Below are 21,463 nucleotides of genomic sequence, written 5' to 3'. Positions count from 1 at the left end.
TTGTGCTGGCTGAGGGACCCCTGGCACTCCAGCACTGGGCACAGGCTGCCCGGTGCCCCAGGAGCTGCCCCGGGCAGCAAGGATCTGGAGCAGCCAATATGTGGTTCGACATAGTGCGAACCTCTGCAAATGGCCCACCCCGTGTTGTTCATCTCTGCTCCCTGGGAAAGACGTTCATTGGGGACACTTGGTCCCCACCCAGGCCACGGCCTGGCCCAGGATGAGCCCAGGCTGACCCCCGATTTGGTCACCAGCGGCAAGTGGCTGGGCCACATGGTGAGTGGCCCACGGCCGGTGCCCCATCTCAGCCACTTCTGCATCACTGGCACCTGGCCCACTCCGTAAATGTCTGCAGACGAGTTATTCCCTCCCGCAGCCGGGTGCCGGGGCCATGAGGCACCAAGGGAGCCAACTGGTGGCCAGGCCCAGGTGTCCACGCCTTCTCCTTCACACACCCATTGCGGCCTCCAAACAGGAGCAGGGGCACCCGTGGTGGAAGTCAGGGCGTACACAGGGCTCGGGGCTGGCGGCAGTGTTAGGGAGCAGAGGCAGGGAGACTGAGGGCTGGCGCTTTCCTTCTTTTCCTCCACGTGGTTTTCCTGACAGTAAGAGCGTGGACACAACCACCTTGATGTGACAGGCCCGACAAGACCTTCCCAGACGTTACCACCCGACTCATTCCCCCGAGGCAGGCACAGCCATCACCCAGGTCCTGGCCACAGGAGACCCTTGGTGGAGGCCCAGGGGGTAGAACTTGCCCCAGACCACCAGGCAACTGGGCAGAAGCGGGTCCCCCAGCCGTCTGTCTGCCAAGGTGGGCCCGTGTGTGTGGCCAGGGGGTGGCTGCTGGCTCCCACGGATGCTGCCGCCTCAGGCCGGCCGGCCGGAACCCAGAACCCCTCCCCAAGGGGAGGACACGGCAAAAGAGGTGTTGGGGAATCGTGACTACTGATGTTCTTGTTTCCTTCCGCGGGAGAGTTGGCTGCGGGCCAGAGTGAGTCCCCTCCCACGGGGGACCTGGGCACACACCCTCACCTCTCTAAGGTGCATCTGGGCGCAAAGACCCGGAGTCAAAGAGCCCCAGTTCATGCTCTCATCCAGTCTCAGGCCACCATCCCCCTGACCGATTTCTGCCCTCCCCCCCCCACACGCCCAGGCCAAATGCTCGGCCCCACGCACATGTGCGCCCGTGTGCACCACAGAGCCAGAGGCAGAGGAGGCCAGCTGGGGGAGCTGCGATGGCGCGCCTCGGAGCGTTGTTATAGCAACGTGGACTCCGCGTCACGCAGAATGCCAGCCAGGCACCCCAGGCACCTCGCGGAACAGCGCCCAGAACGGGCCGCGGAGCAACAGAATGGCTGACGGCACCAAGGGGCGGTCAGGACACCAGCCGAGCACGCCCTTCTCTGTCTCCACCTGCCGCGCCGCCCCCGCCCCAGCCCTCGCTCCCCTCTCCGGGAAGGCCACGGGAGGCCGGCCCACCGCCCAGCTGCCTGCCCCACCAGCGGAGCCCTCGCCCAGGATGGTGGCAGCAAAGGAGCAAGGAGGCAGCCTGAGTCAGAGGGGTGGGGGCGGAGCCATCCACACAGCTGCGGGAGGCCCAGAGACTTCTTACGGGGGTGGGGGCAGGCAGCGGGGGCAGGGTTGGAGCGGGGGCTGGGCTTGGGCACAGCTGGACCAGTCACCATCTAACCCTCGGACCCACGGCAAGGGAACCTTAACTGTCATACTTCACGGCTGGGAAACTGAGGCTCAGAGAGAACAAGAACTTGCCCAGGAAGCCCTATCAGAGGCCGAGGCAGGATCCAGAGCCAGGTCCCTGTCCTGCCAAGGCCTGTGTTGGCCCCACCCCACTGGGCCTCCGCCATCGGACCCGACCGTCAGGCTGCAGCTCAAGCCATTCCGGGGCGTCACACCCCAGCTCTCCGCACAGAGGCCAGTGAGGGAAGGACAGCCAAAGCACCAGGAAGAGCTTGCCGGCAGGACAGCACAGCCCCAGGACCCCTCCGTGTGGGACCAGGCGCGGAGGGGTGGGTCCACCGGTCACAGGGAAAGGGGGCAAGGGCACACAAAAACCTCACTCGTGACAGCACCCCCTGTACGACCCCGTGCCCGGAGCACCTTCCCCCTCAGGGAGGGAGGACACAGGGCGCTGGGGGCACAGTGAGGAAGCCCTGTGTAGGGGGAGCAGGGGAGACGCGGGACGGGGCCTTCTCCCAGCAGGCACCGTCACCACCACCAGCACCATCAACACCCTATGTGTCTAGCTTCACCTCCAATCCCGCTGTCCCATCACACTGTCCCAGCAGGAGCAGCCCCACAGCAGCAGGACCGCCAGGAAACACCCCCGGCACTGCCACCTGCCATCACCCCCACTGCAGTGTCCTGTCCTCCCATGAGCCACCAGCCCCAGGGCCACCGCCCAGGCCATCAGCACCCCTCCTCGCCTGCAGCAGGGATGGGAGGCTGGTGGCACTTTGTTGTTTTAACGGGAGGAACTTCAGCAGGGTACCAGCTGAAGAGCAGAGACCTGTGCTGCTGGAGGGGGCAACAGCTGCAACAAGGTGTCAGGGAAGATGGCGGGGGAAGTGGGGCTCCCCTCTTTACAGATGGCAGAGTTAAATCACAGAGGGGTGCCACCACTCACCCAGGGTGGCAGGCAGCAGGCACAGGCCAGGGCCCCTAAACCCACACTCTTCACCACAGCACTGAAAACACAGACCCACCCAAGAGGCGTCTCCCGGTGAAAGGAGAGCTCTCCCTCACCCCCAGCCCCCAGCAATACCCCACAGCCCTCCGCTGACTGCACGCCCCAGCTGCTCGTACCGAGTGCCAGGCCAGTGGCTCTGACACCAGGACAGACCTGCACCTCCAGCCACTTGCCCCTGGGGTCTGGGGTCTGCAGGGAGGAGGCATCCCTGTGGGCAGGAGGGGCTGCCCGGGACGGAGGCACCCCCACTTCCGAGGCTCCCACGGGGACACCCTGGAGCTGTCCACGGTGCTGACTGCAACAGGCCCACTCAGCTCCGAGCCCCCACAGGGCCAGCCTCTCCAGCCTGGAGCTCAGCCCTGCAGGGCTGGTGGCCCTTCTGTCATGGCAGAAGGGGGCCGGGGTGTGGATGAGTCCTACGTGCCAGCACCGGAACAGGCACGGGAACCACACCGACCTGTTTTCCTTCCCACAGTCTGGATCACTGAATACAAGGAAATGAACTGAGCATAGTTTTTCCTATTTCCTCCCAGAAATCACATTACAATGGTGAGGAGAATGACCCTCCCCCCACCAAAAGGTAATCAAACAAAAACCTTAAAACTAACTGAACACTTCGTATTCAGAGGAAGCAAGAAATGACTACAATTTGCAGCCCTACAACACAGGAAAAACCCACAAAGAGCAGGTGAGCTGAGCAGAGTCCTCACAGGAGGAAATGCAGGGAATCAGAGTGGGCAGGTGAAGGGGCAGGTCTCGGAAGGACCTCACGTTCCCTGAACACCACAGACTAACCCTGAGTCACTGAGAACAGAGCCAGGCAAGGAGGGATGTCAGAGGCAGCCCGAGAGGCCGGTCAGGCTATGCCAGCACAGCAGCCGTGACTATGGGGAGAAGTGCCCAGATGGGTGGCCTGCGGGCACAGGCTGCTCCCCTCTAGGCACCCCCTGCCCCACCTCTCTGAGAAGGGGGCAGGGAGGGTCTTACGAGGACTGATCCAGGGAAAAAAAACAATTTGTTCCAAAATGAACAATAAAGTCCCAAGAGCCAAAACAATACTGAAAAAGAACAGAGCTGGAGGCCTCATACTTCCCGATTTTAAAACTTACTACAAAGCTACGGTCATCAAAACTGTGATGTCGGCATAAATGTCGGCATAAAGACGGACACACAGACAAGCGGCAAAGACCAGAGAGGCCAGAAACAGACCCTCACGTATGCAGTCGAGTGATTCCAACCAGGGTCCAGGACCACTCAACAGGGAAGACCAGTCCCTTCAGCACACGGCTGGGAAACTGGACATCCGCACGCAGCAAAACAAAGCTGGACACTTACCTAACCCCATACACAAAATTAGCGCAAAAAAAGATCAAACATGGGAGCCGAAGTCTAAAACTCAAGAGAGAAACACAGAGCAGCAGTTCCGTGGCGCTGGACGTGGCCGTGGCTGTTCAGTGTGGCACCAAAAGCACAGGAAAAAGAAGGAAAAAAAAAAAAAAGATGAATCAGATGCCATCAAAATTAAAGACTCTTGTGCATCAAAGCACACGATCAGCAGCGTGAAGAGGCAACCCACAGACCGGGGACAAACATTTGCCAGGCACGTCTGATAAGGGATTAATACTGAGCATGTAAAGAAACCTCCTAAAACTCAACAACAGAAGGGCCAGTCCTATTACAAACGGGCAAAGGGCCCCGCACAGACATTCCCTCGGAGAAGACGTGTGACGCGGACCCACGCTCAGCATCGTGTGTCAGAGAAACGCAGGCCACGGCCACAGCGAGGTGCCACCTCACACTCAGAAGGACGGCTACTGTCAGAACAACCCAGGAAGCAACAAGAGTTGGAGAGGATGTGCAGAAAGGGAACCGCATGCACTCCCGGTGGGTGTGCAAAATGACAGCATTCCCACGTGACCCAGCAGCGCCACGTGTGGGCAGATACCTAAAGGAATTGAAGGAAGGGACAGAAACCACGTTGGCAGCGGCCAGAACACGGAAGAAGCTCAAGTGTCTGTGGACGACGGGGGGACAGATGTGGTCCCTCCACCGCGCTACTGCTCAGCCTTGAAAAGGAAGGAAATCCCGACCCTCCAGCACAGATGAACCTGGAAGGCACGGTGCTAAATGCAAACAGCCAGACACCAAAGGACAAAGGCTGTGTGACTTCACCAGTAGGAGGTCCCCGGGGGCCTCTTCTGAGACAGGAAGTAGAACAATTGGAGGCACGGGCTGGTGGGGCGACGGGAGCTGGTGTGCAACAGGGACAGAGTTTCAGTTTGGGAAGAGGAGAGTTCTAGAGGTGGACGGTGGTCGTGGCTGCACAAGCTTATAAATGCATCGAATGCCACAGAATGATACACTTAAAAGTGGTTGGAGTGGGTGGCGCCTGGCGGGCTCTTGATCTCAGGGTCATGAGTTCAAGCCCTACACTGGCTGCAGAGTTCACTTTAAAAAAAAATGATTATAATGGCAAATTTTATGTTATGTATATTTTACTAGAATAAAAAAAAAAGATTTTAAAACTTTTTTTAAAAAGACCAGTGAAAGAATTGCCCAGCATTGATACAGACACTAACGAGGTGGGGGTGAGGGACAAAGAATAGAGCAGGGACACCTGCCAAGAGGTGAGGGACACCCACACACCCCACACGAAGCAGAGCAAAGCCCTGAACTGCAGAGTCACAAGCACTTGTCCCTACGTGGGAAGTCCACAAGCAGAGTTGCAAGAACTGACTCAGAAAGAGAGAGAGAGAGTCTCAGCCCAGAAAACAAAGACAAGGGTCACAAAGGACAAAGACAAGAGAGGTGACCCGCTGAGGACAAAAGAAAGACATGACAGCCTCAGGAAGAAAACAAGCTGGGCAGGCCCGGGCGCCCTCCGAGGGAAGAGACCAAGGAGGGGCCTCTACAGGACGTGCAGAGGACAGAGGGTCCCTTCAACACGCACGCGGCGCCCCAGCCCAGAAGCACCGTCTGAACACGCAGGCCCCACCCATCAGCCATTCTGAAAAAGCAAGTGCAGGGCAACCCTCCGCCTTCGGGGGGGCCAACGAGAGCATGATGAGAAGGGTGGGGAGCACCAAGCAAGCTTCCCCATAGGTGCAAGACAGACAGACGTGGGGCTGGAGAGACAGACAGAAGGCAAACCACACAGGTGAGTGTGGAGAGGGGATGGAGGAGGAAGGGGACGGGAAGGGAGGTGGGCGAACCAGGTCCTCACCTGGGCAGGAAGAGCTCCGAGGCAGAGGACAGACAGACCGCCGACGCTTTCGTGACAAGTACAAGTAATAATGGCACGAAGGTAGAGCTGAGGAAGGGAACCAACTGTGCTGACCACACCCGAGTGAGGAGAAGAAAATAACAAGGCGCATCATCACAGCCACGACTCGTGGAAGGGGTACTTGTTCCTCGCTGCCGTCGAGCGAGGACCGCGGACTTGACGGCAGACCAGACAGAGCCGCAGTCTCAGTTTCTGCAGGTCAGGAGTTCGCCCGGCCGCCTGCGGCTCTGGGAGGCGGCTGAGACCCCTGGCTGAACACGGGTCCGTGCGGCCACAGGGCTGCGGTCAGCTGGTCAACCCTGGGCCAGAGCCCCCCCCCCCCCACCTCCGGCCCTGCACCACAAGTCCTTCTCACTCTCAGACTCTCTCACTTCTCCCTGTACAAAGTCCTCTGCTTTTAAGGGCTCAAGGAATCACTTTGAGCCTACCCAGATAATCCAAGATCAACTCTTCCTTTTAGGGACCACAACCTTAATTACACCTGCAAAGTCCCTTTCTGCCATAACACACTCCCAAGTTTCATGGCTTAGGGTGGCTCCACAGGGTTGAAGGGTCGGGGGGTACAAAGACAGGAGGAGATAATATTCTGCTTGACACAGAAGGTACTTAATAAGGCAGTCCCCACACACAGAGCGCTAATGGCATTAGTGAGGCAGCAAAACAAAGGGAACCCTTACGGCAGATACAGACTCTGCCTAAATGTCAGAACCATACAGACTTCAAAAAATAAACAGAGAAGAAAAACCCACCAGAGAGTAGAAGACGTCAAACACACACACACACACACACACACACACACACACACAGAACATGAGAACTTAAATCAAATATAATTGATCTACCAACTATCGTACGTTAGTTTACCTTCTCCGGTGAAATTAAAAACAAAAATAAGATTCTCAGATCGGATCACACAGCCAAATCCAACTTCATGTGGCACATAAGAGACACATCTGAGGTCCTTCAAAAGGGTCAGGAATAAAAGGATGTACAAAGGCATACCAACAAATACAAACTAGCAGAAGCACCATTTGTCACGACCCGAACGCAGGCAACACAGAAATGGGACGGAGAAGGGCACTTCCTGATACTAACAGGTGCAATTGAGAATAAAAATAAAATAGTTTTAAATAGCTGTGCCCCACGCCACACAGCAGCCAACATTCACAGGAGAGACAGGGAGAAAGAGACAGAAATGTGCCGACGGCAGAGACCACGATTCACTCGCCTTGGTCCACGGCAGAGCCAGCGCACAGGAACCAAGGGGACGTGTGACCCAAATGACACGGCTGAGGCTGTGTAACTGACTGGTACACACATCAGCCTCCATACATCCAGGTTCGAAAACAGAGCCTCTTTCCAAGCACCTGTGACACAGTGACAAAAACAGAGTCCACATTAAGGCCACAAGAAAAACTGCATAAAACCCAGAAAGTCCAAAAGGGAACAGTCCGTATTCCCTGATCAAAATGCAACTAAAACTTTCGTTAAGGACAAAACCAATGACTCAAAAGGCACGTCACTTGGAAATTTTAAACCTTGCTCCTGAACGATCCTTCGACCAAACAGGATGATATAAGCCAAAATCCCAGAGCTTCCAGCAGTGATGATACAGAAAACATATCTGATCAGAACTCAAGGAAAAGCTCTTCCACACGAAACACTTTTTGGAAAAGAACATAAACAAACGAATCAAGCATACAAATCAAACACCGAAGAAAACGGGACAACCTGAAAAAAAGCAAAGGAAGTTAACTGTAAGCGAAGAGCAATGAGTTACAAGGCAGAGAAGCAGAAAAATGAACTTAACGAGAACATCTTAAAGCCGAAATCTGTGGACAACAGTGAGAGTGATAAAAGAATCACTGCGGTCGGCCCTTGAACAAGGGGTGTCCGGACTTCAGGAAGGCTTCCAGCCAGCAGGCGGCCATCTCTGGCCAAGCTTCTGGGGAGGCGCAGGCTACACACAGATTTCTGACCGTGCAGGGCGACAGTGAGCCCACCCCCCACTGTGTTCAACGGCCAAGTGTAGCAGCTAACCCAACCAAGCAGCGGTGGGAGCAAACGGGAGGGAAATAGCCCCAGAGACGAAGAAAATTAAAAGACTCATAAGAGACCATTTTCCTCGAGTCTACGTGAATTAATGTGGCAGCCTGGATGAGACTGATATTTGTCTGGGAACATGTGTGCGATTTAGAAGACTGACCCCAACAGAGAAAACTTAAAAAAGAACTCTCTTTCTTAAAACGGAAACAAAACAAACTAACAAAAAGCCCAGCCCCCTCCCCCACAAGCTTCACAGGGGAACTCTACTTGCCCCGTAGAGACCTCGTCATTCAAAATAAAAATAACAAAAAGTGAAAAGACCATGTAATTCAATGCTATCAAACTGTTCTTGAGAGCACACAAGATTTCTTTTTTTTTCTCTTTTTGATGTTTATTTATTTACTTTGAGGGGGGGCGAGAGGGAAAGAGAATCCCAAGCAGTCTCCGTGCCATCAGTGCAGAGCCCAACAAGGGGCCCGACCCCACGAACCGTGAGATCACGAGCTGAGCCGAAATCAAGAGTTGGAGGCTTAACGGCCTGAGTCCCCCAGGCGCCCTGAGAACACCGAAGATTCCTAAGTGACCTTCAGGAAGCAAGCGCAGCACTGGTACCAAACCCCGAAGAAGGCGCGGATCCACCTTACTTGTAACGAGCAGCACACGGACGCTGAAGTAAACGAAAGCAGAAGCACCGGGCGGCCCTTACGCGATTACGTATCAGACCACGCGAGGCACGTCCACCGGGTCAAGAGCGCACCACCCTCGGCGACGCCACCAGTATGAGGTCTTACGTTTACGTATCCAAGGAGAGAAGGGCTACGATTGTCCCACACATGATCTTCAGAGAGGGAATTGACCAATTTCAACGGTGATTTTTGCTTCAAAAGAAAAAAACACAAGAGAAAGGACGGGCTCTTCCTGGGCTCGTGACACATTTGTACCTTACTCCAAAAGCCACACCCACCAGGCGCCCATGACAACCGCAGTTAGTCACGGTAACAGTGTGGAACCGGCCCCCACGACTGGTAACAGGCAGAACCCAGGGACGAGACTGGAGAGGGAGGGGTACACAGCACCGCCAGCTCTGCCTGGACACCTGAGAACCCACGATAACCACACTAAACCACAGGAGGGCCCAGCGAGGTAGCAGGGGACCGAGTTTTATGCAGATACCGACAGGATTCGCACACACTCACGCAGACAGAGGACAGCACGGAAAAGGCTCCTCGCGGTAAAAAGGCCAAAACTTCCTGCAAAGAGAGCGCGGCGATGCTGAAGAAGAACGCAAAAGGGGACCAAAACGAGTGGGAAGATAAGCCACAGCTCGAGCGGAAGTCTCGGGATCACAAAGATGTCACTCTCCCGAGTCAACTTACAGCTTCACCACAAGTCCAACCTGAAACCAAGCTAAAACCAAGCTGGTTTGGGGGTTCTGAGTGCGTGCGCACGTGTTTGGTGGACGGGCTGGGCAAACAGACAAGCTAATTCAAAGTCCACGTGAAGACAATCTAGAAAACGCCCCCCACAATTAGGACAGACGAGCACTGTGTTCTCAGAGATGTGAAAACACACAGTAAGGCGTCAGTAACTGAAGCAGCATCTACATCTGCACACGCGGACAAGGGAACAGCTCGCAGAAAACAAACACCGTCGACTCAACAAAGAGCAAAGAGTTGGGAGACATCACACGCCTGGACTTCAAAATACATCACAAAACCACAGAAGTTAGAACAGTAGCAACTAGCATGCAGACAGACATATGGACCAACACAACAGAGAGCCCAGGAATAAGCCCACACAGCCAACTGACCTTCGACACGCACGCCGAGAACACACGGCAGGGAAAGGACAGTCCCTTCAACTAAAGGTGCTGGGAGCACTGAAGCCACACATGCAAAAAATGAAACTGGAGCCCATCTTACACCGTGCACAAAACCAACTCAAAATTAAAAATGCAAAGGTTTATAAGACCCAAACTGTAAAACTCCTAGAAGAAAGCCTAGGGGGAAGCTTCATGACATCGGTCTCGGCAACGGCTTCATGGAGCACAAGGCGACAAAAACAGAGAAATGTCACTTCATCAAACTAAGAGGCGTCTGCAGACCCAAGCAAACCGTCAACAGAGTGAGAAGGCACCCAAGGAATACGACGTGTGCAAGCCAGAGATCTGATGAGGGGCTAATCTCCAAACCATACGAGGAAATGCTACAGCTCAACAGTAAAAGATAATAACATAACTCAATTATAAAACGGGCTGAGGACTTGAACAGACATTTCTCCAAAAAGACATACAAATGGCCAACAAATATGTGAAAGAATGCTCAACACCACTAATTACCAGGGAAATGGAAGTCAAAACCAGTATGAGATACTACTTCACGTCCATCAGGATGACCATCAAAAAACCAAAAGCTAACAAGCGTTGGGGAGGATGTAGAGAAATTGCAACCTGTACACACGGTTAATGCAAAATGGCACGGCCACTGTGCAAAACAGCGTGGAGCTTCCTCAAAAGAATAAAACTAGAACTACCAAATGACCCAGCAACCCCACGTCTCCGTATTTACCCAAAAGAACTGAAATCAGGATGTCGCAAAGAGAGGGTAGCACTCCCGTGCTCACGGCAGCACCGTTCACAGGGGCCGATACAGAAACCACCTCCACACCCATCCACAGAGAAACGTCACCTCCATGCCATGGAATGTTATTCAGCCTCGAAAAAGAAGGAAGGTCTGTAACACGCGCCAGCACAGATGAGCCGTGAGGACGCTGTGCTCAGTGCCATCGGCCAGTCACAGGACAAACACCGCACGACGGCATTACATGACGCATCTGAACCAGCCAAATTCACGGAGTCAGGGGCACGGCAGCCGGGACTGAGCGGAGGGGGAAACCGGGAGCTGCTAATCAACGGACACAAAGCTTCGGTCGAACGAGACGAGTACGGCCGAGAGATGGGCTCCACGACACCGTGCCTCTGGTCAGCAACACGCTTCGTACACCTGCGTTTAGGACAGCAGGCTTCGCGTTGAGTGTTCTCGCCATTAGGAAAAAACACACCTTTAAGAAAAACCTAAACAGAGATGGGAATTCAGGGCATGACTAAGCTAGAACCTAAAACTGGCAGGGTAAGACCATCTGGATGGGACTCCTGCTGAAGCATCTGGAAAAGGCTAGTCGGACTCGTACCTCACACCACACACCATAACAGACACACGGATGGAAACTTTAAAAATAAAACAGCGAACACTAGGAGAAGACTGCATTGCTTTGTAAACGCGAAAAGCAGCCCTTGTTAACTGTACTCGAAATCCAAAGCCACGATATAAAGGTTGATGAACTGAACCACAGAAGAGCTTCTAGATGGCGAAAGAGAAACAATAACCAGAGAAGGCAAGTGACCTAATGCATCTGACAGTCAAAGAGCTAATTTCCATAGGCTATAGGAAAAAGATCAACAACGCGCTTTGTAAAAATGAACAAAGAAACAAAGTGCACAAAATACAAATGACTCTTTGATGTATAAAAAGATAGCACACTTATTCCTAATGAAGGGAATCCAGACGTGTCCCTATCTGAAGCTTGCTCACTGCCGGCACGGAGAGTCGGGCGCCTCTCGGCCTTCCCGGGGCACAAAACACACTGCACTCGGGAAGGCGGGTTGGCAGTGTGCCTCATAACCCAAAAAGCATGTCTCTCTGGGCCAGAGTCGGCACTGCAGGGCACCTACCCTGCACACACACTGTCCTTAAACAGGGACGAAGGCTGTTCCTTCCATAACACATGAGGACCGGAAAGCACCTGCGTTGGCACCAACAAAGGACTACCGAGTTGATTCTGGCACATCTGTGCTGGAAACACCCTGTAGCTGTGTTCAAAAGGAAAAAGAGAAGCCCTCTGTGTCAATATAGAAAGGTCTCCAGGACATTCTGTTTAGAAGGAGGAAACAAACACCAAGGCGCACAGACTTGTCAGCACACGACTCGCGAGACACAAAGGAAAAATGTTTGGCTGATACTGATATTCATAGACCGGGCAGCGTGTATCAGAAACCAGGAACAGTGTCACCTGTGGAGCGGAGGACGGGGCCGGCTGCCATGGGGGCACTTGGAACTCTGGGCTGCGTGCGTGCTCGCGGACCACATAAACCGTTCGAAGTGCAGAAACGCGAGGGCACCGGAAGGGTTCCCTGCGGTGCATCCACACCGCAGAGCAGGACTCAGTCACGAAAAGAAACAGACTACTGACACGTGTGGCAACCTTGGGAAATCTCCAGGGAGCTATGCCAAGGGACAGAGCCAGTCCCCAGAGGAAACATGCCATACGGGACTCCGTTTAGGTGACACTCTTGACGTGACACTGGAGCAAGAAGGGCGGATTGGCCGGTCCCAGGAGTTGGGGGGGGGGGGGGGCAGGGCAGGAAGATGGGCGTGGCTGTAAAAGAGCCACACGGGAGGGGTCCTCTCAGCGGAGGGGTCCTCTCAGCAGCAGAAAGGAAAACAGCCTGTGCTTGAACTGCAATCCTGGGTGTGACAGCACACAACGGCTTTGCAAGACATCACCGCGGGGAAGGGTCCACAGGATGGCTCAGAATTCTTTCTCACAGCTACATGTGAGTGTACCATTGTCACGAAATTAAACACGTAACAGAAAAAAGGCACCAGGCTGTCCGTCTCCGTGCCCGGAGTCACTGAGTGGACAGAGCAGGGGCCATATTCAATCTGAGCTGGTTTCCTGAGCACCTGCCTCCTGGAATGTGGGACTAGACAGGGCCCAAGCTCTCTGTGCATAGGGGACCCCCCAGGAGGAAGAGGGAGGAAGCCCAGGAGAGAAGGGTGGTCTTCCAAATGCACAAAGTCGCCTGGCCAGGCGGTGTGAGCATCAGCAGAGCTGGCCACCAAGTCTGGTTCCCTCCCTCGGGAAGCAGGGCGGCACCACTGTCCCCGGCCCCCTGAGGCAGAGCCACTGGAGTCCTTCCGGACAACGAGTTGGGAACAAAAGCAACCCAGCTCCCTTCTGAGCCAAGCGTTTAGTTCCCAGGACCAGAGCCCCAGAGTTCTTTCCCTGTGGCGGGAAGGCTACATTCTCAACGGTGGCTGCTCGGTCAGCCTGGGTCTCTGACAGCACCGAGCCCGTCCCGCCGATCCCTGGGGGATCGCCTGGGGGACGCTGTTACCTACGGCGGCGAGAGCCAGCCTGTATCCTTAGGACCCCCACCCGCCCAATCACATCCGTGCCTACACCCGTCTGTCTGACCTCACCCCCGCCAACCTGGCCCTCCTCCGTGCTGCCCGTGGGGCCCCTCTCCCACGATGGCCTCCACACCCTCCTGCAGGTGGCCAGAGCCACAGAGGTAGCAGGTGGTCTGCCCCAACGTGCTGTCAGACCGGGAGGCCGGGCACGGCTGGGGCCACAGGGGCAGGCAGCTCTGGCCTCTGCTCCCCGCGTGTACCATGAGTGCCGAACCAGGTTCACAACTGTCCCCGGTGACAGAATCCCTCCTTCGGACGCACGGTACTGGAAAGTACAGGTGACACATGAATCCAGAGCTGTTCCGGGTAACGGGAGGGGGCACACAGGGCAGGGGTGACTAGAGCCCCCATGCCCGGTCCCAGTGAGCGATGTCAAACCTGCTGGCCTAGGAGCTCTCCACACTCCAGGCTCCACAGTGCCACGGGGCAGCCGGCAAAAGACAGAGCCCAGATTCCATGGCCGACACGCGGGCTTCCACTCCCAGGTCTGCCGAGCTTGCTTCCGGCCTTGGGAGAACGAAGTCCCCTCTCGCGGTCCAAGAGAAGGGACCTGCCCACTGCCCTGCTCCCATCAGTGACACAAAGACCACCCACCATGCACTCGGCTCACAGCCTGAGGCGCTCCTCAGGGCCCCCGCGGCACTGTGCACACATCACCCACCTGCCAAAGGTCCGTGGCGGCCGGCTCACCCCTGTCCTGGGAAGCAGGGAGCTGGGAGTCACCCCTCCCCCACCCCGCCCCGCTCCGGCTCCAGCTCCAAGCAGCCCTCTCCTTTTGCTGTGAGGAGTGCACACGGCACACGTGAGTAACCTGCTCAGGGCTGGCCCACCCGTGCTCTCAGCGCCCCTCACAGCTTCCCACCCACTGGAGATGTGGGGGTGACCCCAGGTGCACCAGGGGCCCAGCAGAGGGTAACAGCCCTTTCCAACTGCTAGCTGGTGCTTGCACAAGTGTCTATCGAGCGCCTACTATGTGCCAATCCCTGCCTGGGGCCACGGGTGACCCAGGAGAGCGCACGGGGAGCCCGACACCACGGGCAGCGAGGAACCAGCCAGGTGAGACTCTGTGTGCCCTGCCCTCCCGAAGGACTCAAGCAGGCCCCACAGACGGGGCAGGCTTCCAGACAGCAGAACTCAACCCAGCCTTCACCTGGAGGGGACCACCTGGCAGGGCTGGCACCAGCTGTTCCAGACAGACAGACAGACAGACAGCAGAGCTGACATCTGGCTCGGGAGGCCAAGAAGTCGGCCAGGCAGGCTGACCGAAGGCCGTAAAGGTGATCAGGTCAGACGGCGAGGAGCTGCAAAGCCGAGGGAGGGAGGCGGCCCTACGGTGCGAGCACCCCCCAAGTACTGCCCGCAGGAGAGGGACAGACCGACCAGCACCACGCCTCGGCAAGGACAGCCACAGCATGAGGAACGAGAGAGGAGCCCCGGCTGGAGGCTGCAGACTCTCTGGACCCGGGACCAGGAAGGAGGAGACGGGGCTCTGCCCCCACCACCGGCCCACACTCATTAGCACCCTCGCTGTGGGTGACGCAGCAGGGGAAGGAGGTCAGACCTGAGTAATGAGTCCGACTCCTCGACTCCTCGTCAGCACAGCTGCTAAAAGCCGGTGTGGAGCAGGAGCCCAGCCCGGGAAGGGGGCTGTTGTGCTGAGTGGGTCTAATGTGGGGGAAGACTGATTCCGGGCTGCTGGTTCAAAAACATGCCCCCTTCCAAAGACTTGGCTGGGATGGATTATGGATCCCAGTGGAAGGCAGCCAAAGGTGGCCGGGGGGGTGCACCTATCTCCTCCGTGCTGCCTCTGTCCAGCACCTTAATGCCCCCGCTGTCCCTCAGGGTGCCTGTCTGCCCCCCCTCCCGCCATCTTCCCCAGAGGCCATCCCCCCTCCTCCGTCACAGCCACCCTGCAGCCCCAGTGTCCCCTGCGGGCCCAGTCTGCACCCCTCAGACAACACCCAGGGTCTGCCCCGGGGGACAGGAGGACACATGTGAACAGGTGGGTGCCCAAGCGTGGCACCAGGCCCCAAAGCCCTGAGAATGCTGACTCAGTGACAGGACATCTTTCCGTGGGTCGGGGAGAGCCAGCCACCAGCCACCAATGAGCTCATTCCATCCCCCCACCCCCTTCCATCCAGCTTCACTGGTCCGCCTCGGCCTCCAGTCCCCAGGCGATAGTTTGCACTTTGATACCTGGATTCCCTAAAGCCCTCAGACCTTTGCCAAGCTTTCCTTTAGAATGAGCCTGATGGCAGCTCCGAATGGGAGAGGGGCCCAGGATTAAGTCTGTATAACATAATCACGGCACCATTAACACGGCCACTAACTCACAGGGCATCCTTCAAGGCGGAGGCGCCTTCCAGTCCCCAAGCAGTGGGACAAGAATGCGGGGCAGACGGGGCAGCTCAGGGATGACCAGACGGGTCCCTTATGGGCCTGTGCCTGTGGATGAGCCACCCAGGCCGGGGAAGTCTCCTGATCTGAGGAACACAAGGAGCCCAGCAGGGGCCAGGCAGACACCAGAAGTCAATAATCAGGGGTGACTACGGTCGGTCCCCCCGCATTCCTGCTAATCCAACTCGAAAACGACCCACACCTCACCTTCCCCGGCCGGCAGAGCCGGCCCTCCGAAGGGGGGTCCAGCCCGAGGTCACTCAGAAGGGGGGCACTCCCTCAGCCCCACAGCACCCCCCTCCCCGCACCCTGGGCACCCCTCCCCCACCCCAGGGCTTCAGTGTCCGCCCCTGCGACGGCCCCCGCTGCCAGGATGGCTGCAGGACCACAAAGGGCCAGCTCGGGGACACACTAATGAGGACATCAGTCAGCACGCTACAACTAAGACCCTGAACTGCCACATCTGCAGGGCCTCACTGTTTCCGTAGCAGGATGCTAACTCAGTCAGGGCTGGTCCCAGTCCCCTCTCAGGGGACATCAGAGACAGAAAATAAGACCATTTCCCGTCGATCCATTAAAGAAAACAGTAAAGGTTTACTGGGGCAGAGCTCCAGGCTGGGGGCTCATGGGGTCAGCGTGACGACCAGGCTCTGCTCTCCCAAAGCAGGAGCCCCGCGAGCACCCCGCCATCCCGGTCCCCGGCCCGTGATCCCTCCACCGAGGGGATCTGCGGCACTGTTACACCACCACGGACCCAGCCACATGATACTGAGCCACGGGGCCCACAGGCCTGGACCTCCCACTGCCCCCGGCAGCCTCCCACCACCAGCCCTGGGTGCCATCTGGCCCAGACCCCTGCCCCGCCCCCCAGCCTAGTTCCCCCAGCGATCCTCAGCTGGGCTGTGGGAGACCTGCACCCCTTTATGCCTTCCCTCGTGTCTCCTGCTGCCTGCAGCCTCCTTCCCACCCCCGAGCCCGGATGACGCTCAGCTTTCAAGAGTCAGCTGAGGCCTCACCAACACCCAGGACCCCTTCCCAGGTATGTACCCAGACCCTCCAGCCCCACCCACAGCCACACGCAGAGTGGGGGCCCTCTCTACACCCTGGCCGACCACTCACTGTGACCTCACTCTGTGACATATGCATGGTAGCATCCTTGAGGACGCCAGGAAAGCCGTCGGGGTGGCCCCCAGCTGCTCACCACGTACCCTAAGCCTCTGTGCAAGACCCGGCCTTCGAAACTCCCTGAAGAGTGTTCCACACCTCAGATGGCAGCCCTGAGCAAAGACCGTGGGAGGGGCCCTGCCAGAGATCCTGTGCGTTCAGGCACCGGCCCAGCACACCTGTAAGGACGCCTGCAGCCCCCCAAACTGGGTCGAGTCCTGACGAGGCTTCCCCAAGCCTGGGGCGGACCTACAAGCGGGGAAGGGCTCCACCCAGCGTGGTTTGGGTTTGAAGCCAAGTGTGGAATCACCTTTCCTTTACTTCACACCTGTCCCAGCCCTTACTAGGGTTTCGGGCTGACGGGGACAATCCCATAGCTGTAACAGGCTGCGGAGGGCAGCCCTGGGCTGCAGGGAACACACGGAACCAAGGGCCCCCGGGAGACACCACTGTCCCTGTTGCTCGGCTGGCTCAGGCACCTGCAAGGCACCGGGTTCAGCTCGTTGGTGAGTCCTGTTTTCTCCACCGGGATGTGGGCCAAGACAACTAACTCCCTTCCTAGGAGAGGTTCCCTGGCTCCACAGGAGCGCTGACCGCAGGTTCCAGCCGGCCGGCTCTGTCACAACCAACCTCACTTCTTCAACAAACAGCCACCCGCAGCCACCGGCTCCAGGCCCGGGCCACAGACGGGCATTCAGAGGTGCGGCTCCCGTGGGTGGGGGGTCGGGGGGCAGGCCGGCTGCATCTGCCACGGAGGCCCAGCTCGGGTGCAGGAGGAGCCCTCCCTGGGCCCCAGGCCATCACCTGGCAACAGGTACAGTAACTCTCGTCACCTGCCTCCGCACACCCAAGCGGGATCAGGCTGCTCACGGCAGGGCGCAGAAGCACAGGCCGGCACCAATGCTGAACCACCAGACGTTTGGCCGCGCAGGAGGGCCCCCACCCTGTCCCTTTGGTCTGTCTGCTCTGTCACCCAGGCTGCGGCACGGGCCCGGGGTGGGCTCAGGAGACAGGCAGCGCGGGGCGGCCGGGGGCGCAGAACCGGAGTCCAACAGGATGCCCAGCTTCAGATTACCAGCGAGTCCGTCCAGACTGTCGCCACCCAAACCGGATTCTGACACACGGCATCGACTCCAGCTGCCCTGAGCCACACACCTAGTTCCACTTGCACACACACAGCAGTCGGGACGGATCCACTGACCACGCACACAGCGTGTAAGTTAAGTAAGTAAGTAAATAAATAAGTAAGTAATTCAATCAATCAATCAGGCCTCAGCCTGGGCCAGCTGTTCACCCCAAACAGGAGTAACAACAAGGTGCCCAAACCTTGGAAGCATCGGTGTCCCAGGCTGGATGGGTGGTGGTACCTTAGGACTTCACAGTTAAGGGACTTGGGGCAAGTCTCCTTTCCTGTGCCTCAGTTTCTTCATCTGTACTATGAAAACATAAGAGGCCCTGTCCCGGGCTCACTGTGGAAATGAACTGAGCTATGGAGCCTAAACAGCTGAGGACCAGAGCCTGGCCCCCAGAGCACCACGTGAGCACGGCAGGTACGACTAGTGTTAAACCCCACGACACCCACCCACCCTTTCTGGCCAACCAAACATCACCGTGCTGCCTGGCCGGCTCAAAGCCCATGACCTGCGAAGCCCCCCTTCTCTGCAACCCCGGAAAGACCTCTCCCTTCTCTGGGACCCCGGGAAGACCCCTCCCTTCTCTGGGACCCCGGGAAGACCCCCCCTTCTCTGGGACCCCGGGAAGACCCCCCCTTCTCTGGGACCCCGGGAAGACTCCTCCCTTCTCTGGGACCCCGGGAAGACCCCCCCCCTTCTCTGGGACCCCGGGAAGAACCCCCCTTCTCTGGGAACCCGGGAAGACCTGCCCCTTCTCTGGGACCCCGGGAAGACTCCTCCCTTCTCTGGGGCCCCGGGAAGAGCCCCCCTTCTCTGGGACCCCGGGAAGACCTGCCCCTTCTCTGGGACCCTGGGAAGCCCTCCCCCTTCTCTGGAACCCCGGGAAGACCTCCCCTTCTCTGGGACCCTGGGAAGACCCCCCCCTTCTCTGGGACCCTGGGAAGACCCCCCCCTTCTCTGGGACCCCGGGAAGACCCCCCCTTTTCTGGGACCCCGGGAAGACCCCCCCTTCTCTGGGACCCCGGGAAGACCCCCCCCTTCTCTGGGACCCCGGGAAGACCCCCCCTTCTCTGGGAACCCGGGAAGACCTGCCCCTTCTCTGGGACCCCGGGAAGACTCCTCCCTTCTCTGGGACCCCGGGAAGACCCCCCCTTCTCTGGGAACCTGGGAAGACCTGCCCCTTCTCTGGGACCCTGGGAAGCCCTCCCCCTTCTCTGGAACCCCGGGAAGACCCCCCCCTTCTCTGGGACCCTGGGAAGACCCCCCCCTTCTCTGGGACCCTGGGAAGACCCCCCCCCCTTCTCTGGGACCCTGCAGCACACATCCATCCTTGTCGTTAAGGGCCCAGGGCGTGCTTGGTCCAGTACGAGTCTTCTCTCCCCAACCGGAAGGTAACTGAAAGGTAAGCCGGCCTCCTTGCCTCTAGCTTCCCCTCGTCTTGAACACACGCCCAGCCATGACTGCATTTCTCACCATGCACTCTTTGCTGCCCTGTGTCACCAGTCCACTCTCTCATCGCAGCCTGCTGGGCGCCCACACCACTCCAGACTCTGGGCTAGGCACCCAAGATGCAAGGGTGACCAAGACGGAGGTCCCTATGCCCCAGGGGCTCTCAGCCACGTGTGCGAGATAAACACACACACACACACACACACACACACGGATCACTTCAGTGCAGCAGAGAAGGCAAGCTAAGCACCAGGGCCCAGGGCCACGAGCCTGTGGGTGAACCTCATCCAGGGGAGGCAGGGGACAGGAAGGTTCCAAAGGGGATATCAGGAACACTAGGGCATTCCAAGCAGAGGACCTAACTGTCATGTCGGTGAAAAAACGACGTGGGATGCAGGAAACAAAGCATCCGAACTGGCTGGGTACCTGAAGCAGGCCGTGGAAGATGTGACTGGAGGGACAGGCAGCAGCCACACCCCGACCTTCACCCTGCAGGCTGCAGGGAGCTGGAGAAGGGGCTTAAGGACGCCTGCCTGCCTGTGACCCAGCAGACAGCAGCTCCTGTGGCCAGGCACCCATCTCACCCGCACAGGGAAGTCATCTGGACACAGGGCAGCCAGGCCAACGGAGAACAGATGTGGAGGTGGCCCGACCAAAGCGCCACTCTTCCAGGAAGCCTTCTCGGATCTGCCCATCTCCCACAGCCGCCTGCAATGGCGACTTGGCTCCTGATCCCGTGCTGTCCTGGGCAGGCATTTGCTGCACCAGATTTCTACCGAGGACCCAGCACAGGAGAAGCTGAACCTCACCAGAGTACCCTCTTAAACAGGCTGGACACTGCAAGACTGACGAGCGTCACCTGTGTCTTTCACCCAAACTCGGTGCCCCTGCTAGGGTAGAGTGGAGAACCCCCATCCCTGCCTCCCAGGGACGGCACACACACGTGCAAGTGACAGAACAGAAGAAGCCAGAAAGGTAGGGAGGCAAACCCTGGCGGGAGAGGTAGTCAGGGGAGCCGCCCAGCCCCCAGAACTAGGAGCAGGGCCCAGGCGGGCAGCGGAGGGAGGGGGCCAGGTGAGGCTGCGACGGCAGAGGCCTATCTCGTCCAGCGGCCAGGCCCGCAGAACTTTTTGCGACGGGGCAGCGTTCCATACCTGTGCCACGCGTGGCTGCTGCCACCACGCCGGACGGCGCCCACGGAGCCCCGGGCCCCGGAGCGGTGAGTGAGGTCCCCGACAGGAGGCCCCAGCTGGGCTCCCACGGGGCCAGGTCACACCTGGTCACCTGCAGACTACTCGGGCGGGAGGACCTCGCGCTCAGAACCGGGAGGCGCCTCGTAAGCCAAACGTGGCTGAGGGCAGAAAGGCGCGGAGGGGCCTCCCCCGAGGCCTTGTGGCTGAGGGCTGCCCCCTGCGCCCCACAAGTGGGAACCGAGGCCTCAGGGAGACCGCGCGCATGCGCCCTCAGGTGGGTACCAGCAAGGGCGCCCTGGGGGCGGAGCCGGAGCGCCCCCGGCCCTCCCGTCGGCCCCGCCCCCGTCCACCCGGGCCTCCCGCCGAGACCACGCCCCCTTGTGACCACGCCCCGCGCCGGCCCCGCCCCCTCCCGCGGCCAGCCCCTCCCTCGGAGGCCCCACCCCCTCGCCCCGCCCCCGCAGGCCCCGCGCGCCCCTCCCGACCCCCGACCCCCGACCCCCGCACCCCCACACCTCGGGCCGCTCGCCCTTCCCGGAAGGGCCCCCCTGGCTCTGCCTGGCCCCGCGGCCTGACCCCGCCACCTCACCTCGGCCGGGGTGGTTCGCGGGCGCGCTCCGCTCGCTCTCGGCGGGAGGGGCGGTGCAGGGGGCGGAGCCGGGACCCAAACATCACGTGACGACCTCTCCCGCGCCGGGCGAACGCCGCGAGACCGCCCCCCGCGCCCCACCCGCCAGTCCCATCGGCCTCGGCGCCTTGCGCCAGCCAATGGCCACTCGAGCCGCGGCGTGCCGTGGACGGCGTGCGCCTCAGGACTACAAGTCCCAAACTGCCCC

General features: G+C 58.5%; 1 protein-coding gene and 1 long non-coding RNA gene across 14 annotated transcripts in view; one reads left to right on the top strand and one right to left on the bottom strand.

The window, feature by feature from the left end:
• Positions 1 to 21,356, bottom strand: part of TSNARE1 (t-SNARE domain containing 1) — a 153,555-nt gene extending 132,199 nt beyond the window's left edge. For 3 of the 13 annotated variants that reach the window (XM_027063777.2, XM_053208711.1, XM_053208712.1), the window contains exon 1: positions 4,046 to 5,155. In XM_027063777.2, the coding sequence (XP_026919578.2) occupies positions 4,046 to 4,055 (10 nt within the window). In that variant the 5' untranslated portion in view covers positions 4,056 to 5,155. Of the gene's footprint in view, positions 1 to 4,045; positions 5,175 to 20,588; positions 21,009 to 21,216 lie in introns of those variants that run through there. The other 10 variants (XM_027063769.2, XM_027063771.2, XM_027063772.2 and 7 more) reach the window with 9 other exon arrangements.
• On the top strand, positions 16,856 to 20,274 carry LOC128312918 (uncharacterized). The gene is made up of 3 exons (XR_008292875.1): positions 16,856 to 17,033; positions 17,190 to 18,402; positions 19,327 to 20,274. It is a non-coding gene; the product is annotated as an uncharacterized LOC128312918 (long non-coding RNA).
• Positions 21,357 to 21,463: the final 107 nt, after the last annotated feature.

This window comes from Acinonyx jubatus, chromosome F2 (assembly GCF_027475565.1).
Source record: "Acinonyx jubatus isolate Ajub_Pintada_27869175 chromosome F2, VMU_Ajub_asm_v1.0, whole genome shotgun sequence".
Taxonomy (NCBI): Eukaryota; Metazoa; Chordata; class Mammalia; order Carnivora; family Felidae; genus Acinonyx; species Acinonyx jubatus.
Note: the sequence above shows the minus strand (reverse complement) of the source record. Positions and strands in the feature narration are given on the sequence as shown.